The sequence below is a fragment of the Oncorhynchus gorbuscha genome, unplaced genomic scaffold, assembly GCF_021184085.1.
Source record: "Oncorhynchus gorbuscha isolate QuinsamMale2020 ecotype Even-year unplaced genomic scaffold, OgorEven_v1.0 Un_scaffold_5823, whole genome shotgun sequence".
NCBI classification, from domain to species: Eukaryota; Metazoa; Chordata; class Actinopteri; order Salmoniformes; family Salmonidae; genus Oncorhynchus; species Oncorhynchus gorbuscha.
In genome coordinates, this window is record NW_025749545.1 from 1 (window position 1) to 24,109 (window position 24,109).

The following is a 24,109-nucleotide window of genomic DNA, read 5'->3' on the forward strand; positions in this document are numbered from 1 at the left end:
CCTCTCCCCCAGTGGTTTACCCTCCATGTCCCCCCTCTCCTCTCTCCCTCCCTCTCCCTCTCCCCCAGTGGTTTACCCTCATGTCATCTCCTCTCTCCTCCATGTCCCTCTCCTCCCAGTGGTTTACCCTCCTCCCCCTCTCCTCTCTCTCCCCCCAGTGGTTTACCCTCCATGTCCCCCTCTCCTCTCTCCTCCCTCTCCCTCCCCCAGTGGTTTACCCTTCATGTCCCCCTCTCCCCTCCTCTCTCCTCTCCTCTCTCTCTCCCCCAGTGGTTTACCCTCCATGTCCCCCTCTCCTCTCCTCCCTCTCTCTCTCCCCAGTGGTTTACTCCTCCATGTCCTCCTCCCTCTCCCTCTCCTCCCTATCCCTCTCCTCCCCTCTCCCCCAGTGTTTTACCCTCCATGTCCCCCTCTCCTTCTCCCTCTCTCTCCCTCCCCAGTGGTTTACCCTCCATGCTCCTTCTCTTGTTGACAGATTTCAGCGAGAGAATGAGGGACATAGAGATAGGGCACCACCCTCTATTATGCCAAAAGCACAGAGATTCTAAAGAGAGAGAGAGAGAGAGAGAAAAAGAGAGAGAGAGAGAGAGAGAGAGAGAGAGAGAGAGAGAGAGAGAGAGAGAGAGAGAGAGAGAGAGAGAGAGAGAGACATAGAAAGAAAGAAAGAAAGAAAGAAAGAAAGAAAGAAAGAAAGAAAGAAAGAAAGAAAGAAAGAAAGAAAGAAAGTAATATGAAAGATAGAAAGGAGAAAGTCCAGTCAGTTAACCACTGGACACTGGAAAGGTCAGCTGTGTTTAACGACGTTGCAGTAGGTCACTTTAGCCTAATGACAGCTGTAGACATATCAACGATGGTGAAGTAGGGATATACAGGGATATACTAGTCTGTTTGTAATAAAGCAATAATATTGATAATGTTAACCTTGATCTCACTCTTTCTTTTCTCTCTCTTTTACTCTCTCTCTCTTTCCCCCTCCCTTTTTTTCTCTGTCTCACTCCCTCTCTACAGATCTTAAAACACAAGTTCTGTAGTCTGACACTGAGAGACAAGACATCAGCGGGAGAAAGAGACGCAGCACAGATATTGAAAGCGGTGTAAGGACATGCTCTATATACTGTATGGTTGTCTGTAGTTTGGGTTATTAAGAAGGAAGAGGGAGAACTAAAACCACTATCATCCTCAGACATGAAGAATGAACACTGGCTCCTCAGTTTAGAGCTACGTGGCTGCAGTAACACACCACTATCATCCTCAGACATGAAGAATGTCTCACTGGCTCCTCAGAACACTGGCTCACTCAGACATTTGAACACTGGCTCCTCAGTTTAGAAAACGTGGCTGCAGTAACACACCACTATCATCCTCAGACATGAAGAATGAACACTGGCTCCTCAGTTTAGAGCTACGTGGCTGCAGTTACACACCACTATCATCCTCAGACATGAAGAATGAACACTGGCTCCTCAGTTTAGAGCTACGTGGCTGCAGTAACACACCACTATCATCCTCAGACATGAAGAATGAACACTGGCTCCTCAGTTTAGAGCTACGTGGCTGCAGTTACACACCACTATCATCCTCAGACATGAAGAATGAACACTGGCTCCTCAGTTTAGAGCTACGTGGCTGCAGTTACACACCACTATCATCCTCAGACATGAAGAATGAACACTGGCTCCTCAGTTTAGCGCAATGTGGCTGCATCAGGACAGAGGGATTTTTAAGCATTCACACAAACACACACTAATATTGCCATACTCTGTCCCTCTCCATAACCCCCTTTTCTCTCACTCTCTGTCTGTCTCTTTCTCTCTCACTTCCTCTCTCTCTCGCTCTCTCTCTCACTTCCTCACACTCACATTTTCTCACTCACTCAGACATGGAAATCACAGTTAGTAGCAGCTGTCTCTTAAACAAACCAGACCGTCACTGATTCAAACTGGCACCAATCAGGGAAGGTGCCTGTCATCATTAGCTTAGCTGGCCACACACTCTCCTATATGTTAGAGTAGCCAGGTGTAACATGCTGCAGAGAAAGACCAGATTAGGTCTAGGTCTTAGCAATAGCCACACCCATCTCTTTAGGATTGACACGATCATGTCATTTGTTGCCTGACAGACTGCATCTGTAATGACTTGCCAAGGTGCCTTAGTAGCATGTGGACAATGCAATATGGTTGTGAGAAATGGTGATTAACTTGGGATCATGGATGATATGATTCTCTGATCTGATGTTATGCTTATTAACTGGTCAGTGACATGATCATGTTATTCCACTTTTACATACTTACCCTGATGACTTGTCCAATGGAATTCTACACACCATAGTTAGAGTTGTGGTTGAAGCCAGGGTTATGGTTGAACTGGGATGTGGACATGGAGCTAGGTTTATGGTTGGGTCTAAGGTTGGGTCGGGATGTGTACATGGAGCTAGGTTTAGGTTGGGTCTAAAGTTAGTGTTGAACCAGGATGTGTACATGGGTTTAGGGGTTGGGTCTAAAGTTAGTGTTGAACCAGGATGTGTACATGGAGCTAGGTTTAGGTTGGGTCTAAAGTTAGTGTTGAACCAGGATGTGTACATGGAGCTAGGTTTAGGGTTGGGTCTAAGGTTAGGGTTGAACCGGGATGTGTACATGGAGCTAGGTTTAGGGTTGGGTCTAAAGTTAGGGTTGAACCAGGATGTGTACATGGAGCTAGGTTTATGGTTGGGTCTAAAGTTAGTGTTGAACCAGGATGTGTACATGGAGCTAGGTTTAGGGTTGGGTCTAAAGTTAGTGTTGAACCGGGATGTGTACATGGAGCTAGGTTTAGGGTTGGGTCTAAGGTTAGGGTTGAACCGGGATGTGTACATGGAGCTAGGTTTAGGGTTGGGGTTAGGTTGAACCAGGATGTGTACATGGAGCTAGGTTTAGGGTTGGGTCTAAGGTTAGGGTTGAACCAGGACATGGAGCTAGGTTTAGGGGTTGGGTCTAAGGTTAGGGTTGAACCAGGACATGGAGCTAGGTTTAGGGTTGGGTCTAAGGTTAGGGTTGAACCAGGATGTGGACATGGAGCTAGGTTTAGGGTTGGGTCTAAGGTTAGGTTGAACCAGGATGTGTACATGGAGCTAGGTTTAGGTTGGGTCTAAGGTTAGGGTTGAACCAGGATGTGGACATGGAGCTAGGTTTAGGTTGGGTCTAAGGTTAGGGTTGAACCAGGATGTGTACATGGAGCTAGGTTTAGGGTTGGGTTAAGGTTAGGTTGAACCAGGGTACATGGAGCTAGGTTTAGGGTTGGGTCTAAAGTTAGTGTTGAACCAGGATGTGTACATGGAGCTAGGTTTAGGGTTGGGTCTAAAGTTAGTGTTGAACCAGGATGTGTACATGGAGCTAGGTTTAGGGTTGGGTATAAGGTTAGGGTTGAACCGGGATGTGTACATGGAGCTAGGTTTAGGGTTGGGTCTAAAGTTAGGGTTGAACCAGGATGTGTACATGGAGCTAGGTTTATGGTTGGGTCTAAAGTTAGTGTTGAACCAGGATGTGTACATGGAGCTAGGTTTAGGGTTGGGTCTAAAGTTAGTGTTGAACCGGGATGTGTACATGGAGCTAGGTTTAGGGTTGGGTCTAAGGTTAGGGTTGAACCGGGATGTACATGGAGCTAGGTTTACATAGGGTTGAACCAGGATGTGTACATGGAGCTAGGTTTAGGGTTGGGTCTAAGGTTAGGGTTGAACCAGGATGTGGGCATGGAGCTAGGTTTAGGGTTGGGTCTAAGGTTAGGGTTGAACCAGGATGTGGGCATGGAGCTAGGTTTAGGGTTGGGTCTAAGGTTAGGGTTGAACCAGGATGTGGACATGGAGCTAGGTTTAGGGTTGGGTCTAAGGTTAGGGTTGAACCAGGATGTGTACATGGAGCTAGGTTTAGGGTTGGGTCTAAGGTTAGGGTTGAACCAGGATGTGGGCATGGAGCTAGGTTTAGGGTTGGGTCTAAGGTTAGGGTTGAACCAGGATGTGTACATGGAGCTAGGTTTAGGGTTGGGTCTAAGGTTAGGGTTGAACCAGGATGTACATGGAGCTAGGTTTAGGGTTGGGGGTTGAACCAGGATGTGGACATGGAGCTAGGTTTAGGGTTGGGTCTAAGGTTAGGGTTGAACCATGATGTGTACATGGAGCTAGGTTTAGGGTTGGGTCTAAGGTTAGGGTTGAACCAGGATGTGGACATGGAGCTAGGTTTAGGGTTGGGTCTAAGGTTAGGGTTGAACCAGGATGTGTACATGGAGCTAGGTTTAGGGTTGGGTCTAAGGTTAGGGTTGAACCAGGATGTGGACATGGAGCTAGGTTTAGGGTTGGGTCTAAGGTTAGGGTTGAACCAGGATGTGTACATGGAGCTAGGTTTAGGGTTGGGTCTAAGGTTAGGGTTGAACCAGGATGTGTACATGGAGCTAGGTTTAGGGTTGGGTCTAAAGTTAGGGTTGAACCGGGATGTGTACATGGAGCTAGGTTTAGGGTTGGGTCTAAGGTTAGGGTTGAACCGGGATGTGTACATGGAGCTAGGTTTAGGGTTGGGTCTAAGGTTAGGGTTGAACCGGGATGTGGACATGGAGCTAGGTTTATGGTTGGGTCTAAGGTTAGGGTTGAACCGGGATGTGTACATGGAGCTAGGTTTAGGGTTGGGTCTAAGGTTAGGGTTGAACCAGGATGTGTACATGGAGCTAGGTTTAGGGTTGGGTCTAAGGTTTGGGTTGAACCAGGATGTGTACATGGAGCTAGGTTTAGGGTTGGGTCTAAGGTTAGGGTTGAACCAGGATGTGGACATGGAGCTAGGTTTAGGGTTGGGTCTAAGGTTAGGGTTGAACCAGGATGTGGACATGGAGCTAGGTTTAGGGTTGGGTCTAAGGTTAGGGTTGAACCAGGATGTGTACATGGAGCTAGGTTTAGGGTTGGGTCTAAGGTTAGGGTTGAACCAGGATGTGGACATGGAGCTAGGTTTAGGGTTGGGTCTAAGGTTAGGGTTGAACCAGGATGTGTACATGGAGCTAGGTTTAGGGTTGGGTCTAAGGTTAGGGTTGAACCAGGATGTGGACATGGAGCTAGGTTTAGGGTTGGGTCTAAGGTTAGGGTTGAACCAGGATGTGTACATGGAGCTAGGTTTAGGGTTGGGTCTAAGGTTAGGGTTGAACCAGGATGTGGACATGGAGCTAGGTTTAGGGTTGGGTCTAAGGTTAGGGTTGAACCAGGATGGGACATGGAGCTAAGGTTGGGTCTAAGGTTAGGGTTGAACCAGGATGTGGACATGGAGCTAGGTTTAGGGTTGGGTCTAAGGTTAGGGTTGAACCAGGATGTGTACATGGAGCTAGGTTTAGGGTTGGGTCTAAGGTTAGGGTTGAACCAGGATGTGGACATGGAGCTAGGTTTAGGGTTGGGTCTAAGGTTAGGGTTGAACCAGGATGTGGACATGGAGCTAGGTTTAGGGTTGGGTCTAAGGTTAGGGTTGAACCAGGATGTGGACATGGAGCTAGGTTTAGGGTTGGGTCTAAGGTTAGTGTTGAACCAGGATGTGGACATGGAGCTAGGTTTAGGGTTGGGTCTAAGGTTAGGGTTGAACCAGGATGTGGACATGGAGCTAGGTTTAGGGTTGGGTCTAAGGTTAGGGTTGAACCAGGATGTGGACATGGAGCTAGGTTTAGGGGTTGGGTCTAAGGTTAGGGTTGAACCAGGATGTGGACATGGAGCTAGGTTTAGGGTTGGGTCTAAGGTTAGGGTTGAACCAGGATGTGGACATGGAGCTAGGTTTAGGGTTGGGTCTAAGGTTAGGGTTGAACCAGGATGTGTACATGGAGCTAGGTTTAGGGTTGGGTCTAAGGTTAGGGTTGAACCAGGATGTGGACATGGAGCTAGGTTTAGGGTTGGGTCTAAGGTTAGGGTTGAACCAGGATGTGGACATGGAGCTAGGTTTAGGGTTGGGTCTAAGGTTAGGGTTGAACCAGGATGTGGACATGGAGCTAGGTTTAGGTTTAGGGTTGGGTCTAAGGTTAGTGTTGAACCAGGATGTGGACATGGAGCTAGGTTTAGGGTTGGGTCTAAGGTTAGGGTTGAACCAGGATGTGGACATGGAGCTAGGTTTAGGGTTGGGTCTAAGGTTAGGGTTGAACCAGGATGTGGACATGGAGCTAGGTTTAGGGTTGGGTCTAAGGTTAGGGTTGAACCAGGATGTGGACATGGAGCTAGGTTTAGGGTTGGGTCTAAGGTTAGGGTTGAACCAGGATGTGTACATGGAGCTAGGTTTAGGGTTGGGTCTAAGGTTAGGGTTGAACCAGGATGTGGACATGGAGCTAGGTTTAGGGTTGGGTCTAAGGTTAGGGTTGAACCAGGATGTGGACATGGAGCTAGGTTTAGGGTTGGGTCTACGGTTAGGGTTGAACCAGGATGTGGACATGGAGCTAGGTTTAGGGTTGGGTCTAAGGTTAGGGTTGAACCAGGATGTGGACATGGAGCTAGGTTTAGGGTTGGGTCTAAGGTTAGGGTTGAACCAGGATGTGTACATGGAGCTAGGTTTAGGGTTGGGTCTAAGGTTAGGGTTGAACCAGGATGTGGACATGGAGCTAGGTTTAGGGTTGGGTCTAAGGTTAGGGTTGAACCAGGATGTGGACATGGAGCTAGGTTTAGGGTTGGGTCTAAGGTTAGGGTTGAACCAGGATGTGGACATGGAGCTAGGTTTAGGGTTGTTTTATTTTAAAAAAATGTAACCTTTATTTAACTAGGCAAGAACAAATTCTTATTTACAATGACGGCCTAACCCTCACCCGGACTACGCTGGTCCAATTGTGCTCCGCCTTATGGGACTCCCAATCACGGCAGGTTGTGATACAGCCTGGAATCAAACCAGGGTCTGTAGTGATGCCTCTAGCACTGAGATGCAGTGGGTTAGGGTTGAGCTGGTATGCGGACATGATGCCGGGGTTAGGGGTCAAATCAAATCAAATGCTTACTTACAAGCAACAATGCATTTTTTTGTGTTGCTTAAAATAAAAAAATAAGAAGAACAAAGTAACACAATAAAATAACAATAACGAGACTATATACAGGGGGTACCGGTACCGAGTCAATGTGTAGGCTATATACAGGGGGTACCGGTACCGAGTCAATGTGTAGGCTATATACAGGGGGTACCGGTACCGAGTCAATGTGTAGGCTATATACAGGGGGGGGTAGGCTATATACAGGGGTACCGGTACCGAGTCAATGTGTAGGCTATATACAGGGGTACCGGTACAGAGTCAATGTGTAGGCTATATACAGGGGGTACCGGTACCGAGTCAATGTGTAGGCTATTTACAGGGGGTACCGGTACCGAGTCAATGTGTAGGCTATATACAGGGGGTACCGGTACCGAGTCAATGTGTAGGGGTACAGGTTAGTCCAGGTAATATGAGGCTAGGGTTGAACTGGGATGTGCACATGAAGCTAGGTTGAGGGTTAGGCTTTCGGTTAGGTTTAGGCTTAAGGTAAGGGTTTAAGTTATGGTTAGAGGACAGTGGGAGACATATCTGAATCAGGGCCTCCAATTAGTATTCCTCTTGATTAGATCCTCTCTTTCATATGTATATTGTTTATGTCTGATTACTGCCTATCTCACTCTAAATGACCTTGTTACATACCTTACATGTTGAAAGAAGTATTTACATCCACATAGGAAGTGATCTACAAAAAGTAAACGCTAGAATTCAATCAAATCCACCACCCTGAGGTGTTTACAGTGCACAGTATCTCTTTTTGCCATGGTAAATTCTAAATCCCATTCAGGCAGCAATTGTTTTTAACAGTGCAGAGGTAATTGTGTGTAGGAGTATCGGACCTCTGACCTATCTTACTCACCAACGCTCCAGCCCTCCCAACCTCTGACCGTTGCCCTTTGAACAGGCAGAGAAAGGTGCACCTTCAGACACTGAGGGAGAAATCAGAGCTAGACAGAATGACCCCCAGGGAGAGAATGAGGCTGAGGAAGCTGCAGGCTGCCGACGACAAGGCCAGGAGGCTTAGGTAGGAGACCATTAAGTACGCACGCACATGTACACACACACACACACACACACACACACACACACACACACACACACACACACACACACACACACACACACACACACACACACACACACACGGTCCATGACCAGTATAGAGCCTGTTGGGATTCTTCTGGGGCTGATGCATGGCTGGGTTCCCTTTAAAGATGAAGAGAGTTTTGTGTAAATGCATTCTCCCCTGCCCTAGTTTCCTTGGGCTGAACTGTGTTGGAGACGTGTCTACAGGGAACGATACTGAGAGCGACAGAGGGGTGGTGGATGGGAAGGACAACAGGCCAGGCAACAGGGCTATTGATGTGCTCTATGGAGTTTCAACTTTTAGCAGGACGCTGATATTATACAAGCCATGACCTTCTCTCTCTCCTCCATCTCTTTCTGTGTCTCTCTCTCTTTGTGTGGGTCTCTATCTGCCTGTGTTTCTTTCTCTCTCATTTTCTCTTTATCTATGTCCTTCCTCCTCTCTCTCCCTCTTTCCCACACTCTGTTGTTTCTGGTTGATAACTACAGTGTTATTTATTTTTTTAACCTTTATTTAACTCGGCAAGTCAGTTAAGAACAAATTCTTATTTTCAATGACTGCCTAAGAACAGTGGGTTAACTGCTTGGGGCAGAACGACAGATTTGTACCTTGTCAGGGGATTTGAACTTGCAACCTTTCGGTTACTAGTCCAACGCTCTAACCACTAGGCTACCCTAAGACTATGACCTCCTAGTCTTAATGATCAACATAACACACTGCCATCTCACTTTTATACTGTGTTGCATCATTCATCTACAGGTAACTGCCAAGATAAAGGAAACCCCAACATAGTGTCTTAATAGGTCACTGGGCACCACGAGTCAGAACAGCTTCAATGCACCTTGGCATAGATTCTAGGTGTCTGGAACTCTTGTAACTCTTGGAAGAATGCGACACCATTCTTCCATCATTTGGTGTTTTGTTGATGGAAAACACCTGTCTCAGGCTCCGCTCCAGAATCTCCCATAAGTGTTTAATTGTTTTTTTGTTTATTTTTTATTTATTTTACCTTTATTTTACTAGGCAAGTCAGTTAAGAACAAGTTCTTATTTTCAATGACGGCCTAGGAACAGTGGGTTAACTGCCTGTTCAGGGGCAGAACGACAGATTTTGTACCTTGTCAGCTCGGGATTTGAACTTGCAACCTTTCGGTTACTAGTCCAATGCTCTAACCACTAGGCTACCCTGCCGGGTTGAGATCTGGTGACTGAGACGGCCATGGCATATGGTTTACATCGTTTTCATACTCATCAAATCATTTAGTGACCACTTGTGTCCTATGGATGTTGTCATCCTATGGGGGAATAGCCATGGTAGACTAAATACTTTTTTATACATGACCCTAAGGGTGTTTAACTCAGGAACCACACCTGTTTGGAAGCACCTGCTTTCATTATACTTTGTATCCCTCATGATCTCAAGGGTTTCCATTATTTTGGCAGTTACCTGTATATTAAGATATAAGGCAAGGGGTGTGTGGTATATATGGCCAATATACCACGACTAAGGGCTGTTCTTAAGTGGGACGCAACGCGGAGTGCCTGGATACAGCCCTTAACCATGATATACCCATATGCCCATATACCACAAACCCCCGAGGTACCTTATTGCTATTATAAACTGGTTACCGACGTAAAAAATTAATGTTTTGTCATACACGTGGTATACAATCTGATATACCACAACTGTCAGTCAATCAGCATTCAGGTCTTAAACCAGCCAATTTATAATATAATGTAACACTACAGGAGACTTGCTGAGGAGAAATACCAGGAAAACCACTTCCGAATGCAGGAGCTGAGGAGCCGCCATTTCGAGAAAGTCAGTTTGGACGTCTTGAATGTAAGTGAGACACAATTCTAAAAGTTGAATCAAAAGCTCTCTTAGGAAATAATGCATATAATTGGATGAAAAATGTTTTGTTTTTACCCTCTACGACTTTAATTACTTGAATTAACTAATTGTTTAAGTGCAATTAGTAGCCGGTTCTTTGGCCTGAGTTAAATTAAACTCTAAGGGTGTCCCTTCTCCGTGAACCTCGTTTGGTATTCCCTTATGTTCTCATTAGCCAATCACTTGCTTCATAATTGAAACTCCCCCTAAAAAATATAAAAAACATTTGTCTTGTTAAAAAATTAAAAAGATACTTTTATGACTAATTGAATTGAAAACTCCATCACTTCCACCCAATAGGAGAGTGCAGGAGATGCAGCCCACCAGACTACACCAATCACAGCTGAGGACTACCGGTCGCTGGGTTGCTCACAACCAAAGGGAAGGCAGCAGCAGGACATGATGCGAATGTCTGAGCCAGTAGGGCGTGGTGAGTATACTTCCTTCTTGTACCTTTTATTTCTGTTAATGATAGGATTATGATTTTATGCAGTACATCTTGGTTAGCCTGCAGTACGTCTTGGTTGGCCTGCAGTACATCTTGGTTGGCCTGCAGTACATCTTGGATGGCCTGCACTACATCTTGGTTGGCCTGCAGTACATCTTGGTTGGCCTGCAGTACATCTTGGTTGGCCTGCAGTACATCTTGGTTGGCCTGCAGTACGTCTTGGTTGGCCTGCAGTACATCTTGGATGGCCTGCAGTGCATCTTGGATGGCCTGCACTACATCTTGGTTGGCCTGCAGTACATCTTGGATGGCCTGCACTACATCTTGGTTGGCCTGCAGTACGTCTTGGTTGGCCTGCAGTATATCTTGGTTGGCCTGCAGTACATCCAGGTTAGCTTGAGGTACATCTTGGTTAGCCTGTAGTACATCTTGGTTGGCCTGCAGTATATCTTGGTTGGCCTGCAGTACATCCAGGTTAGCTTGAGGTACATCTTGGTTAGCCTGCAGTACATCTTGGTTGGCCTGCAGTACATCCATGTTAGCTTGAGGTACATCTTGGTTGGCCTGCAGTACATCTTGGTTGGACTGCAGTACATCTCCCCACCACTCTTTCTATAAAAAGTTGAGGGATGGTGCTGGAGAAAAGTAACTACTCTCAAATTCATAGACAGGGATATAGATGCAAGGACTGATCATCTATGATATCAAAATGATAGTTGTAACCGTGTTTTGATGGTAACGCTCGTCGGTGCATGAAGAAGGAGTGAACCAAAGCGCAGCGTGGTACGTGTTCATGATGATTTATTTAAACTGAACACTGAGACAAAATGGACCAAAACTAAACAGTTCTGTCTGGTGCAAACACAAAACAACTACCCACAAAACACAGGTGGGAAAAAGCTGCCTAAGTATGATTCTCAATCAGAGACAACGATGGACAGCTGCTTCTGATTGATAACCACACCCGGCCAAACACAAAGAAATACAAAACATAGAAAATAAACATAGAATTCCCACCCAAATCACACCCTGACCAAACCAAAATATAGACATAAAAAGCTCTCTAAGGTCAGGGCCTGACATTGAGGCTATACAGTTTTGTTAATATTTATTTTGTTTCCAAACATGAGAGTAAAACAAGCATATATTTGGTGTTTGATGGGGTACGACAGTTAAACTAAGATCATGATGCATTTCTAAGATATATTATTCAATAATCAATGGATACCATTCATTAATGTAGCAACTGCAACATGTATGTAGCAACATGCATGTGAAAGAAAACCTTATCTAAACTGCAGAAAAGTGGAATGAGAGAGTTTTTTCTATTTAACAACACTCAGGCACTTTGGAGGAATACACACACACACACACACACACACACACACACACACACACACACACACACACACACACACACACACACACACACACACACACACACACACACACACACACACACACACACACACACACACATTTCTGTATCTGTCCACAGATAATAATAATAATAATAAACAGCTAAACACCTTGTCTATAAACTGTGGGATCTAGGGAGGTTATGAGATTATTGTCTGCTGTGCTATCTAGGAGGTAGGGAGGTTATGAGATTATTGTCTGCTGTGCTCTGGGACTGTTATTTAACCTGCGCCCAATCACACGCCCAATCAGGGCCGGCCCCGCGCCCAATCACACACCCAATCAGGGCCGGCCCCGCGCCCAATCACACACCCAATCAATCCTCTCAGATTGGTGAAGACCAGGATGTAAGAATAAGAAAATAGGAGACTTCAACAACTGTTGTACTGTTGCAGCTGTAGTGCCCTTCAGGGTTGGGGTCAGTTTAGTCTCGTGTTGCTACACCTCCAAAATCACGCCATTGTCACGCCTCACATTTTAGGGAAGGTCAGCGAGGCCTGGGTAAGTTTGAACTCAAGTGTAGGAGTGGGCAAGTGATTTCAGTTGAAAATAATGTCTGCAATTCACTTTGGAATCTGTCATTTATTTAAATGACTATTCAATATCCAATATTCCATGGTGGAAAAGCAGTCGAATGGCCAAACTCATAGACCAACTCCTGCTCAACACTCGTCCCACTTCCACTTCACTGTGGGACCCCCATGGTGGGAGATCCAGGGGTCCCTCAGATCTCCAATGCCCCAGATTCCCTCATCTCGGCTGGGATCAGAGTCACAGAGAGCCCTTGGTGGCATGAAACCTCTCCTACTCTGACAGACCAGCCATGAGGTAAAGCAACCCAGGCAGTATCATCAAAGGCTGAGGAGCAGAGTGAACATAATAATAATAATATATGCCATTTAGCAGACGCTTTTATCCAAAGCGACTTACAGTCATGTGTGCATACATCACACAGTGTGCAGGGGAGAGTGTAACATAAAGGATGGCTCATAGTAATGGATGGATGAAGTGAATGGAATGGTATCTTCTCTCTCTCATTCCATTTATTCTGTTCCAGCCCGTCCTCCCCATTTAAAGTGTCACAAGCCACCACTGTTACAGTACTACACACACACACACACACACACACACACACACACACACACACACACACACACACACACACACACACACACACACACACACACACACACACACACACACACACACACACACACACACACACACACACACTCAAGGAGCACATATGCAAATAAGAAAGACAAGAGAAAAGTGCTTTGTTATTTTTAGTAAACCACATTAAACCAAATCTCAATGGCCCATTGCCCCCTTTCCCCTTTCAACTGTAGACATGAACTGACATTAAACATACGTCAAGCAGCCTCACTGGGGAATAAAGGCAAGTATTAGACTCAAATGTATTAGGAAATAAACATTGACCTCCGTCCTCAGTATGAATAAACATACAGTATCACTGAGAGCCACAGGCAGTCACAGATGCAACATGCCCACAGGTTTCAACACAGTGTGGTAGGATACAGGGTGAAAGAAGGTTATATTATCTGAGTTTGAGGTCAGATGACAGAGCTCTCTCTCTCTCTCTCTCTCTCTCTCTCTCTCTCTCTCTCTCTGACAGTCCCAATTTGCCCAGTGAAGCACTTTTTCAAAGTGTCAGAACTCTTGCAGTCGGTCTCAGAGAGTTGCAGAGTCTGTTTGGACAGGGAGGGAGGATAGATTGACTGATGGGAGTACCTGGCCCTCTGTAACCTTGGCCGTGGTACTGCTGGTGCAGGAGGCCAAGTGGAGGGCACATGAATGAAACATTCTGGATTACAAAAACTTCTTTGCATAAGTGATTATTCTGGTCTGGTATTAACATTGCTAATTAAAATCAATGAAGCACTGAATCAGGTGAGATGGGACAGAAACCACTGACAGAAATCGCTATCAGGTTATAAGCACCAGACAGACAGGGTGTGTGTGTGTTTGCGTGTGCAGTTGTGTGTCATTCTCTGTCGTGGTGAGTCTGCCAGCTGGTTGGACTGTGGGATCCCTGGTCATAGGTCACTGATCTGATCTGCTTCAGGCTCTGTTGGACTCACTCTAAGAAAGCCACAAAAGGGAAGGCTTTTAGGAGGCTTATAGTTTGTGTGATGTAATCAGGGTATTGTGTTGTACTAGTGGACTGTAGTTGTATGACTTGACTGAGACATCATTATTTACCTGATTCCTTTATGATACTTTGGTCAATTTTTAGAGACCGCTTGTTTTTTTTCTCAATTTCATTCCCTCTCTCTGCCTCTTTATCTCCATTTCACTCTCTGCCTCTTTATCTCCATTTCACTCTAGCCTCTTTATCTCCATTTCATTCCCTCTCTCTGTCTGTTTATCTCCATTTCACTCTCTGCCTCTTTATCTCCATTTCACTCTCTGCCTCTTTATCTCCATTTCATTCCCTCTCTCTGTCTGTTTATCTCCATTTCACTCTCTGCCTCTTTATCTCCATTTCATTCCTTCCGTCTCTTTATCTCCATTTCATTCCCTCTGTCTCTTTATCTCCATTTCACTCTCTGCCTCTTAATCTCCATTTCACTCTCTGTCTCTTTATCTCCATTTCACTCTGCCTCTTTATCTCCATTTAATTCTCTGTCTCTTTATCTCCATTTCATTCTCTGCCTCTTTATCTCCATTTAATTCCTTCTGTCTCTTTATCTCCATTTCATTCCCTCTCTCTGTCTCTGTATCTCCATTTCATTCCTTATGTCTCTCTATCTCCATTTAATTCCTTCTGTCTCTTTATCTCCATTTCATTCCTTCTGTCTCTTTATCTCCATTTCATTCCTTCTGTCTCTTTATCTCCATTTCATTCCTTCTGTCTCTTTATCTCCATTTCATTCTGTCAGGATTTGGTCAGGGTTGTTCCGGTTTTTGGTCACTAGATGCCCCCATTGTGCCTTTTGACCTTTTGTTTTCCCTTGATCCCCATTATTATTTGCACCTGTGCCTCGTTTCCCCTGATTGTATTTTAACCCTTTGTTTTCCTCAGTTCTTTGCTCTGTGTTTGTATGTTAGCACCCAGCCCTAGTACTCCGTGAACTCTTGTTGATCCCGGTGGACTCTCTTGTGGAATTCTGTTTTTTTTGTTCTTGTTTGTTTGTTTTTGAGTATCTTTTGAGGCTTTTTGTGCTTTACCTTCCACCTTGTGGATTTACCTTTGTCTTGGAGGATTACCTTTGTTCTTGTGGAATTCCTTTTGAGGTTGTGGAGTTACATGTTTTCCTGAAGAACTTCACTTTTTACTTCATTAAATACACCGTCTCAAGTACTGCTGTGTCTGCCTCATCTTCTGGGTTCTGCCGACTATTCGTGGCTCAGTTGGTTTAGTGACTGTTTCTCACTCCGGAGACCCGCGTTCGTAACTGGGTCCTGACACATTCCCTGTCTCTGTATCTCCATTTCATTCCTTCTGTCTCTTTATCTCCATTTCATTCCTTCCGTCTCTTTATCTCCATTTCATTCCTTCTGTCTCTTTATCTCCATTTCATTCCTTCTGTCTCTTTATCTCAATTTCATTCCTTCTGCCTTTTTATCTCCATTTCATTCCTTCTGTCTCTGTATCTCCATTTCATTCCTTCTGTCTCTTTATCTCCATTTCATTCCTTCTAACTTTTTATATCCATTTCATTCCTTCTGTCTCTTTATCTCCATTTACATTTACATTTAACTCATTTAGCAGACGCTCTTATCCAGAGCGACTTACATTTCATTCCTTCTGTCTCTTTATCTCCATTTCATTCCTTCTGTCTTTTTATCTCCATTTCATTCCTTCTGTCTCTGTATCTCCATTTCATTCCTTCTGTCTCTTTATCTCCATTTCATTCCTTCTGTCTCTGTATCTCCATTTCATTCCCTCTGTCTCTGTATCTCCATTTCATTCCTTCTGTCTCTGTATCTCCATTTCATTCCTTCTGTCTCTTTATCTCCATTTCATTCCTTCTGTCTCTGTATCTCCATTTCATTCCTTCTGTCTCTTTATCTCAATTTCATTCCTTCTGCCTTTTTATCTCCATTTCATTCCTTCTGTCTCTTTATCTCAATTTCATTCCTTCTGCCTTTTTATCTCCATTTCATTCCTTCTGTCTCTGTATCTCCATTTCATTCCTTCTGTCTCTTTATCTCCATTTCATTCCTTCTAACTTTTTATATCCATTTCATTCCTTCTGTCTCTTTATCTCCATTTACATTTTCTGTCTCTTTATCTCCATTTCATTCCTTCTGTCTCTTTATCTCCATTTCATTCCTTCTGTCTTTTTATCTCCATTTCATTCCTTCTCTCTGTATCTCCATTTCATTCCTTCTGTCTCTGTATCTCCATTTCATTCCTTCTGTCTCTGTATCTCCATTTCATTCCTTCTGTCTCTGTATCTCCATTTCATTCCTTCTGTCTCTGTATCTCCATTTCATTCCTTCTGTCTCTTTATCTCCATTTCATTCCTTCTGTCTCTGTATCTCCATTTCATTCCTTCTGTCTCTTTATCTCAATTTCATTCCTTCTGCCTTTTTATCTCCATTTCATTCCTTCTGTCTCTGTATCTCCATTTCATTCCTTCTGTCTCTTTATCTCCATTTCATTCCTTCTGTCTCTGTATCTCCATTTCATTCCTTCTGTCTCTTTATCTCAATTTCATTCCTTCTGCCTTTTTATCTCCATTTCATTCCTTCTGTCTCTGTATCTCCATTTCATTCCTTCTGTCTCTTCATCTCAATTTCATTCCTTCTGCCTTTTTATATCCATTTCATTCCTTCTGTCTCTTTATCTCCATTTCATTCCTTCTGTCTCTTTATCTCTCAATTTCATTCCTTCTGCCTTTTTATCTCCATTTCATTCCTTCTGTCTCTGTATCTCCATTTCATTCCTTCTGTCTCTGTATCTCCATTTCATTCCTTCTGTCTCTGTATCTCCATTTCATTCCTTCTGTCTCTGTATCTCCATTTCATTCCTTCTGTCTCTGTATCTCCATTTCATTCCTTCTGTCTCTGTATCTCCATTTCATTCCTTCTGTCTCTGTATCTCCATTTCATTCCTTCTGTCTCTTCATCTCAATTTCATTCCTTCTGTCTCTTCATCTCCATTTCATTCCCTCTGTCTTTTTATCTCCATTTCATTCCTTCCGTCTCTTTATATCCATTTCATTCCTTCTGTCTCTTTATCTCCATTTCATTCCTTCTGTCTTTTTATCTCCATTTCATTCCTTCTGTCTCTGTATCTCCATTTCATTCCTTCTGTCTCTTTATATCCATTTCATTCCTTCTGTCTCTTTATCTCCATTTCATTCCTTCTGTCTCTTTATCTCCATTTCATTCCTTCTGTCTCTTTATCTCCATTTCATTCCTTCCGTCTCTTTATCTCCATTTCATTCCTTCCGTCTCTTTATCTGCTTCCCCCATTTTTAGTGGTCATATTTCTCAGAAGATATGGTTTTGTCTCGGAGGATTAAGGATAAGTCTTTGGAAAGTGTACAGATTTATATTGGAGATAGTCCCGGTTTGAAATTGAACTTTTGTCTCCAATACCAGTCAACACTGTATATTACAGGTTTCTGTGGTAGATAGGAAAGAAACAATTATTGAAAATGAAATGAAAGTGATTTCCACTCTCTTCCACACATTTTCTTTCTCTGTCTCGCTCCTCAGTGCTCTGTCTTTCTATTTTTCTGTCTCTGTCTCTCTTCTTTTGCTCTCTCTCTCTATCCGTTTCCCTCTCATTCAGGCAGACAGTAAGCTCCTGCAAAGGTAACTCAACACCATACAGCTGTCACTCTCTTCTTTTCCTATCTCTTTCTCTTGTTCTTTCTCCGCACCCTTTCTCTTCCCCCCTCCCTCGCGACTTCACTCCGTGGAGAGGAGTCCCTGGTCAGGCTGGTGCTCAGGTGCAGAGCACTAAGTGGAAGTGTTCAAGAGAGGATGTTCCCAGTAGCACAGACATCCACCACAGCTGTTCCCCAACACTCCCCCAACCCACACCAGCACCAGCACACAACTGCTGGAAATATCTCAGGAAAGAAAGTGAGAGTGAGATACATATATATATATATATAGAGGTAGAGAGAGAGAGAGAGAGAGAGAGAGAGAGAGAGAGAGAGAGAGAGAGAGAGAGAGAGTCGAGAGAGAGAGAGAGGAGAGAGAGAGAGAGAGAGAGAGAGAGGAGAGAGAGAGAGAGAGGTAGGTAGAGAGAGAGAGGTAGGTAGAGAGAGAGAGGTAGGAGAGAGAGAGAGAGAGAGAGAGAGAGAGAGAGAGAGAGAGAGAGAGAGAGAGAGAGAGAGAGAGAGAGAGAGAGAGAGAGAGAGAGAGAGAGAGAGAGAGAGAGAGATAGGTAGAGAGAGAGGTAGGTAGAGAGAGAGGTAGGTAGAGAGAGAGAGGTAGAGAGAGAGAGAGAGAGAGAGAGAGAGAGAGGTAGAGAGAGAGAGGTAGAGAGAAAGAGAGAGAGAGAGAGAGAGAGAGGTAGAGGTAGAGAGGTATAGGTAGAGAGAGAGTATATGTGTGTCGTCCAATGTGCTCGGGACAGGGAAAGTGATCTACACCCGACATTTCAATACTGTTCTCCGTGAAGAAAATGGCCCCCATAGTGTTAGTCTTGCGTTATCTTTGCTTCAGTGTTTTGAACCAATCAGGCTTGTATTATCCAAGATCCATCTCTCTGTATTCTCCCTACATTGCGTCACTTATTTTGTTTGTTCCCCACGGTGTGTGTCTGTGTGTGTATCTGTGTGTGTGTGTGTATCTGTGTGTGTGTGTGTATCTCTCTCTCTCTGTCTGTGTGTGTGTGTGTGTGTGTGTGTGTGTGTGTGTGTGTGTGTGTGTGTGTGTGTGTGTGTGTGTGTGTGTGTGTGTGTGTGTGTGTGTGTGTGTGTGTGTGTGTGTGTGTGTGTGTGTGTGTGTGTGTGTTTAGAGATCCCAGAGGACCCTCAGACTGCAGAGGTGTATTATTACATGGATGGATTTGAGTCCTGCACTGATGAAGAGGAGGAGGAAAGAGAGGAAGGGGACACCGTGACCTCAGAAACCCTCTGTCATACCTATGGACAGGTGAGTGTGTGTGTGTGCATGCGTCCGCGTGTGTTCGTATATGAGTGTGTGTCGGTGTATGCAAGCTCTGGAGCTACTTGAATTACTTCTCCCTGCTACTTGAAGGCTGAGACAGAGACAGACAGACTGACAGACAATCAAGTCCTCTCTCCTGTGTGAAGACAGACAGACAGACAGACAATCAAGTACTCTCTACTGTGTGAAGACAGACAGACAGACAGACAGACAGACAGACAGACAGACAGACAGACAGACACAGACAGACACAGACACAGGCAGGCAGGCAGGCAGACACAGAGGCAGGCAGGCAGGCAGGCAGACAGACAGACAGACAGACAGACAGACAGACAGACAGACAGACAGACAGACAGACAGACAGACAGACAGACAGACAGACAGACAGACAGACAGACAGACAGATAGTTAATCAAGACAGACAGACAGACAGATAGTTAATCAAGTCCTTTCTCCTGTGTGAAGACAGACAGACAGATAGTTAATCAAGTCCTCTCTCCTGTGTGAAGACAGACAGACAGATAGTTAATCAAGTCCTCTCTCCTGTGTGAAGACAGACAGACAGATAGTTAATCAAGTCCTCTCTCCTGTGTGAAGACAGACAGACAGATAGTTAATCAAGTCCTCTCTCCTGTGTGAAGACAGACAGACAGATAGTTAATCAAGTCCTCTCTCCTGTGTGAAGACAGACAGACAGATAGTTAATCAAGTCCTCTCTCCTGTGTGAAGACAGACAGACAGTTAATCAAGTCCTCTCTCCTGTGTGAAGACAGACAGACAGATAGTTAATCAGACAAGTCTCTCTCCTGTGTGAAGACAGACAGACATTCCATTACTATGAATGGGAACATTCCATTACTATGAATGGGAACATTCATTGCCACATCTGGGAAGTTTAACTTTCATGAAATCTTATGAGCCTTGTGTTTGTGGAAAGAGAATGAAAATCACAGAATGAAAAACATCTGAAGGTGCATAGATCTCTATTTTAACATCCCTGACCAACACTGGTGTGGCTAGCACCCTCTCCCCTTAGTCCTGATGCAGCTAGCTAGTCTCCATTGACTGTCTGTCTTGACACAGGAGAGAAGACTTGATTGACTATGTGACTGTCTTGACACAGGAGAAGACTTGATTGACTATGTGTCTGTCTTGACACAGGAGAGAAGGCTTGATTGACTGTCTGCTGTCTGCACCAATGAATTGAATACATTCAAAATGATTGACAGACTATGAGGGGCGGGCCACACAGCATGGAACACAGCTCTGAACCCTTCTATTCTTTACTTCTGCCTGTTCTAATGCTCTGGTTTGTATTCTGTAGTGGTGGTGCACCTGGGTGGGGATTTAGGAGGGATTACTGTTCAATAGTCCTGTGCTGGAGACTGTGGATAAATGTGTCTGTTATGAGGGCTGGCTCAGGGGGATAAATGTGTCTGTTATGAGGGCTGGCTCAGGGGGATAACTGTGTCTGTTATGAGGGCTGGCTCAGAGGGATAAATGTGTCTGTTATGAGGGCTGGCTCAGGGGGATAAATGTGTCTGTTATGAGGGCTGGCTCAGAGGGATAAATGTGTCTGTTATGAGGGCTGGCTCAGGGGGATAAATGTGTCTGTTATGAGGGCTGGATCAGGGGGATACATGTGTCTGTTATGAGGGCTGGCTCAGGGGATAAATGTGTCTGTTATGAGGGCTGGCTCAGGGGATAAATGTGTCTGTTATGAGGGCTGGCTCAGGGGGATAAATGTGTCTGTTATGAGGGCTGGCTCAGGGGGATAAATGTGTCTGTTATGAGGGCTGGCTCAGGGGATAAACGTGTCTGTTATGAGGGCTGGCTCAGGGGATAAATGTGTCTGTTATGAGGGCTGGCTCAGAGGGCTCGGGGCATTTTGGAGCATTGTTCACTGGCACACTTTAGTGTTTGCCTCTTTATCAGTGAGATAATATTTTAATCCGTTTTGCTCTGCTGGCTCTCAGGTTTCTCCTATCCAGAGTTGCACAAAAGCCAACCACTAATCATCATTGGAGAAATCCAAACGAGAACAATGTGAATTCAGAGAGTAATTTTCCTCTGTGGCCGGATGCCAAGAGGCGCCTTGGCAGGATGAGACTCTATGGTTTTACCCAGGGATTCCCGGCTTGTTGTCCTGGTGTGTGAGGACTTTCATTACACACACACACACACACACACACACACACACACACACACACACACACACACACACACACACACACACACACACACACACACACACACACACACACACACACACACACACACACACACACACACACACACACACACACACACACACACACACACACACACACACACACACACACACACACACACACACACCAACATTCTCATCATTGGATTAGCATGATAAATATATTCAAAACACACATTAGCATGGTGGTTATTCCCTCTGCTTGTCCTGGTCATAAATACAACAGAGGTGGTTTACATATTTGGTCTTTATAGGTTGATATTAGATTCACTTACAGATGTACAGTAGGATCTTAATTTGAGCCAGTTTGCTACAGTAGGAAAATAATCCCTCAGCAACAGGAAATGTTCATTATTATGTGGATTATTATGAATGGACATTTTTTGTAGGGGTTGATACATTTTAAAGTGGAAATGACAAACTTTAGAAGCCTTTTTAAACCTTAAACACACTACAAGTTTGCATTCTCAGTAACAAAAGAGTGATCAAATGAAGACCTACATCTAAAATGATAGCACCAGACCTTGCCCAAGGCTACGAGCCTCACTGTGTAGTTAATGAGTGTTAATGTGCTGTGCTGTGCTGTGGATCCAAACTCCAGTATGCAGCATTATGGAAATGTAATGATCCCACATTGTTCAGCTCAATCTAATCCCTACTAATTGCAGGCTTATTAGACAATACAATACAATACAATGCAACACAATACAATACATTGCAACACAACACAATACAATGCAACACAATACAACACAACACAATACAATACACCACAACACAATACAAAACCTTATGAGACTTGAGGCTTCTCTAGCCAGACTGCAAGCTCATTTAGTAATAGAACACCTCTGATAACAAATCCCTGACACAGGATATACTGTACAGATGTAGGATCTTAATTTGAGCCAGTGTGCTACAGTAGGAGAATAATCCTGCAGCAAAAGGAAACCAGAATTATTATGTGGATTTTAATTAATGGACATTTTTGTAGGTGCTGATACATTTTTCGTCCGAGTATATCAAGTCTGACATTTCTAAGTAGAAATTACACACTTTAGAAGCCTTTTTAAAACTCAAATACACCACTAGTTGGCATTTTGCAGGAAAATTCTCATCAACAAAAGAGTGATCAAATGAAGATCCTTCATCTATACATCAGTGGATCAGTATTTTAACCTTAATATCTTATCTTTTAATACCATAACTTTTATTATGGCAAGACCATCTAGGTATTCTTGTCATGCCTGCAGTTTCCATGTGACCGTTGAGCAGAGGTGTGATTCATGGATGCCAACAGGGAAGCCAGCCAGGCTTCCCCAAACAAATGACCAAGAACCTAAATGAAAAACATCAATTATTTTATCTTTTTCACCTGTGTTTCAGAATTTTCCGTCAATTCAAGAGGCTGAATGTATCTCACAGGAGAAAGCATCCGAGCGAGGGAAACAGTGTCCCTCTGTCTCTCTACGTGTAGGCTGTCTACAGTGTCCCTCTGTCTCTCTACGTGTAGGCTGTCTAACTTGTCCCTCTGTCTCTCTACGTGTAGGCTGTCTACAGTGTCCCTCTGTCTCTCTACGTGTAGGCTGTCTACAGTGTCCCTCTGTCTCTCTACGTGTAGGCTGTCTACAGTGTCCTCTGTCTCTCTACGTGTAGGCTGTCTACAGTGTCCCTCTGTCTCTACGTGTAGGCTGTCTACAGTGTCCCTCTGTCTCTCTACATTTAGGCTGTCTACAGTGTCCCTCCTCTGTCCTCTGACGTGAGTAGGTGTGCATTCAGTGTCCATCTGAAGCCTACGTGTAGGCTGTCTACAGTGTCCTTTTGTCTCTCTACGTGTAGGCTGTCTACAGTGTCCTCTGTCTCTCTACGTGTAGGCTGTCTACAGTGTCCTTCTGTCTCTCTACGTGTAGGCTGTCTACAGTGTCCCTCTGTCTCTCTACGTGTAGGCTGTCTACAGTGTCCCTCTGTCTCTCTACGTGTAGGCTGTCTACAGTGTCCCTCTGTCTCTCTACGTGTAGGCTGTCTACAGTGTCCCTCTGTCTCTCTACGTGTAGGCTGTCTACAGTGTCCCTCTGTCTCTCTACGTGTAGGCTGTCTACAGTGTCCCTCTGTCTCTCTACGTGTAGGCTGTCTACAGTGTCCCTCTGTCTCTCTACGTGTAGGCTGTCTACAGTGTCCCTCTGTCTCTCTACGTGTAGGCTGTCTACAGTGTCCCTCTGTCTCTCTACGTGTAGGCTGTCTACAGTGTCCTCTGTCTCTCTACGTGTAGGCTGTCTACAGTGTCCCTCTGTCTCTCTACGTGTAGGCTGTCTACAGTGTCCCTCTGTCTCTCTACGTGTAGGCTGTCTACAGTGTCCCTCTGTCTCTCTACGTGTAGGCTGTCTACAGTGTCCCTCTGTCTCTCTACGTGTAGGCTGTCTACAGTGTCCTCTGTCTCTCTACGTGTAGGCTGTCTACAGTGTCCTTTTGTCTCTATGTGTAGGCTGTCTACAGTGTCCTCTGTCTCTCGTGTAGGCTGTCTACAGTGTCCACTTTCTGTCTCTCTACGTGTAGGCTGTCTACAGTGTCCTCTCATCTCTCACGTTGTAGGCTGTCTACAGTGTCCCTCTGTCTCTCTACGTGTAGGCTGTCTACCTTGTCCCTCTGTCTCTCTACGTGTAGGCTGTCTACAGTGTCCCTCTGTCTCTCTACGTGTAGGCTGTCTACAGTGTCCCTCTGTCTCTCTACGTGTAGGCTGTCTACAGTGTCCTTTTGTCTCTCTACGTGTAGGCTGTCTACAGTGTCCCTCTGTCTCTCTACGTGTAGGCTGTCTACAGTGTCCCTCTGTCTCTCTACGTGTAGGCTGTCTACAGTGTCCCTCTGTCTCTCTACGTGTAGGCTGTCTACAGTGTCCCTCTGTCTCTCTACGTGTAGGCTGTCTACCTTGTCCCTCTGTCTCTTT

The 24,109-nt window shown here is 44.8% G+C and overlaps 1 protein-coding gene across 1 annotated transcript; it reads left to right on the top strand.

Moving 5' to 3' along the window:
* Positions 1-1,016: 1,016 nt before the first annotated feature.
* On the top strand, positions 1,017-18,926 carry LOC124029227 (serine/threonine-protein kinase Nek11-like; the record flags this gene model as incomplete). Its single annotated transcript, XM_046341007.1, has 5 exons — positions 1,017-1,094; positions 7,898-8,017; positions 9,829-9,922; positions 10,274-10,403; positions 18,790-18,926. Coding segments are annotated over exons 2-5 (429 nt in total), but the record flags the coding sequence as incomplete, so codon positions are not given.
* Between the last annotated feature and the right edge of the window lie 5,183 nt (positions 18,927-24,109).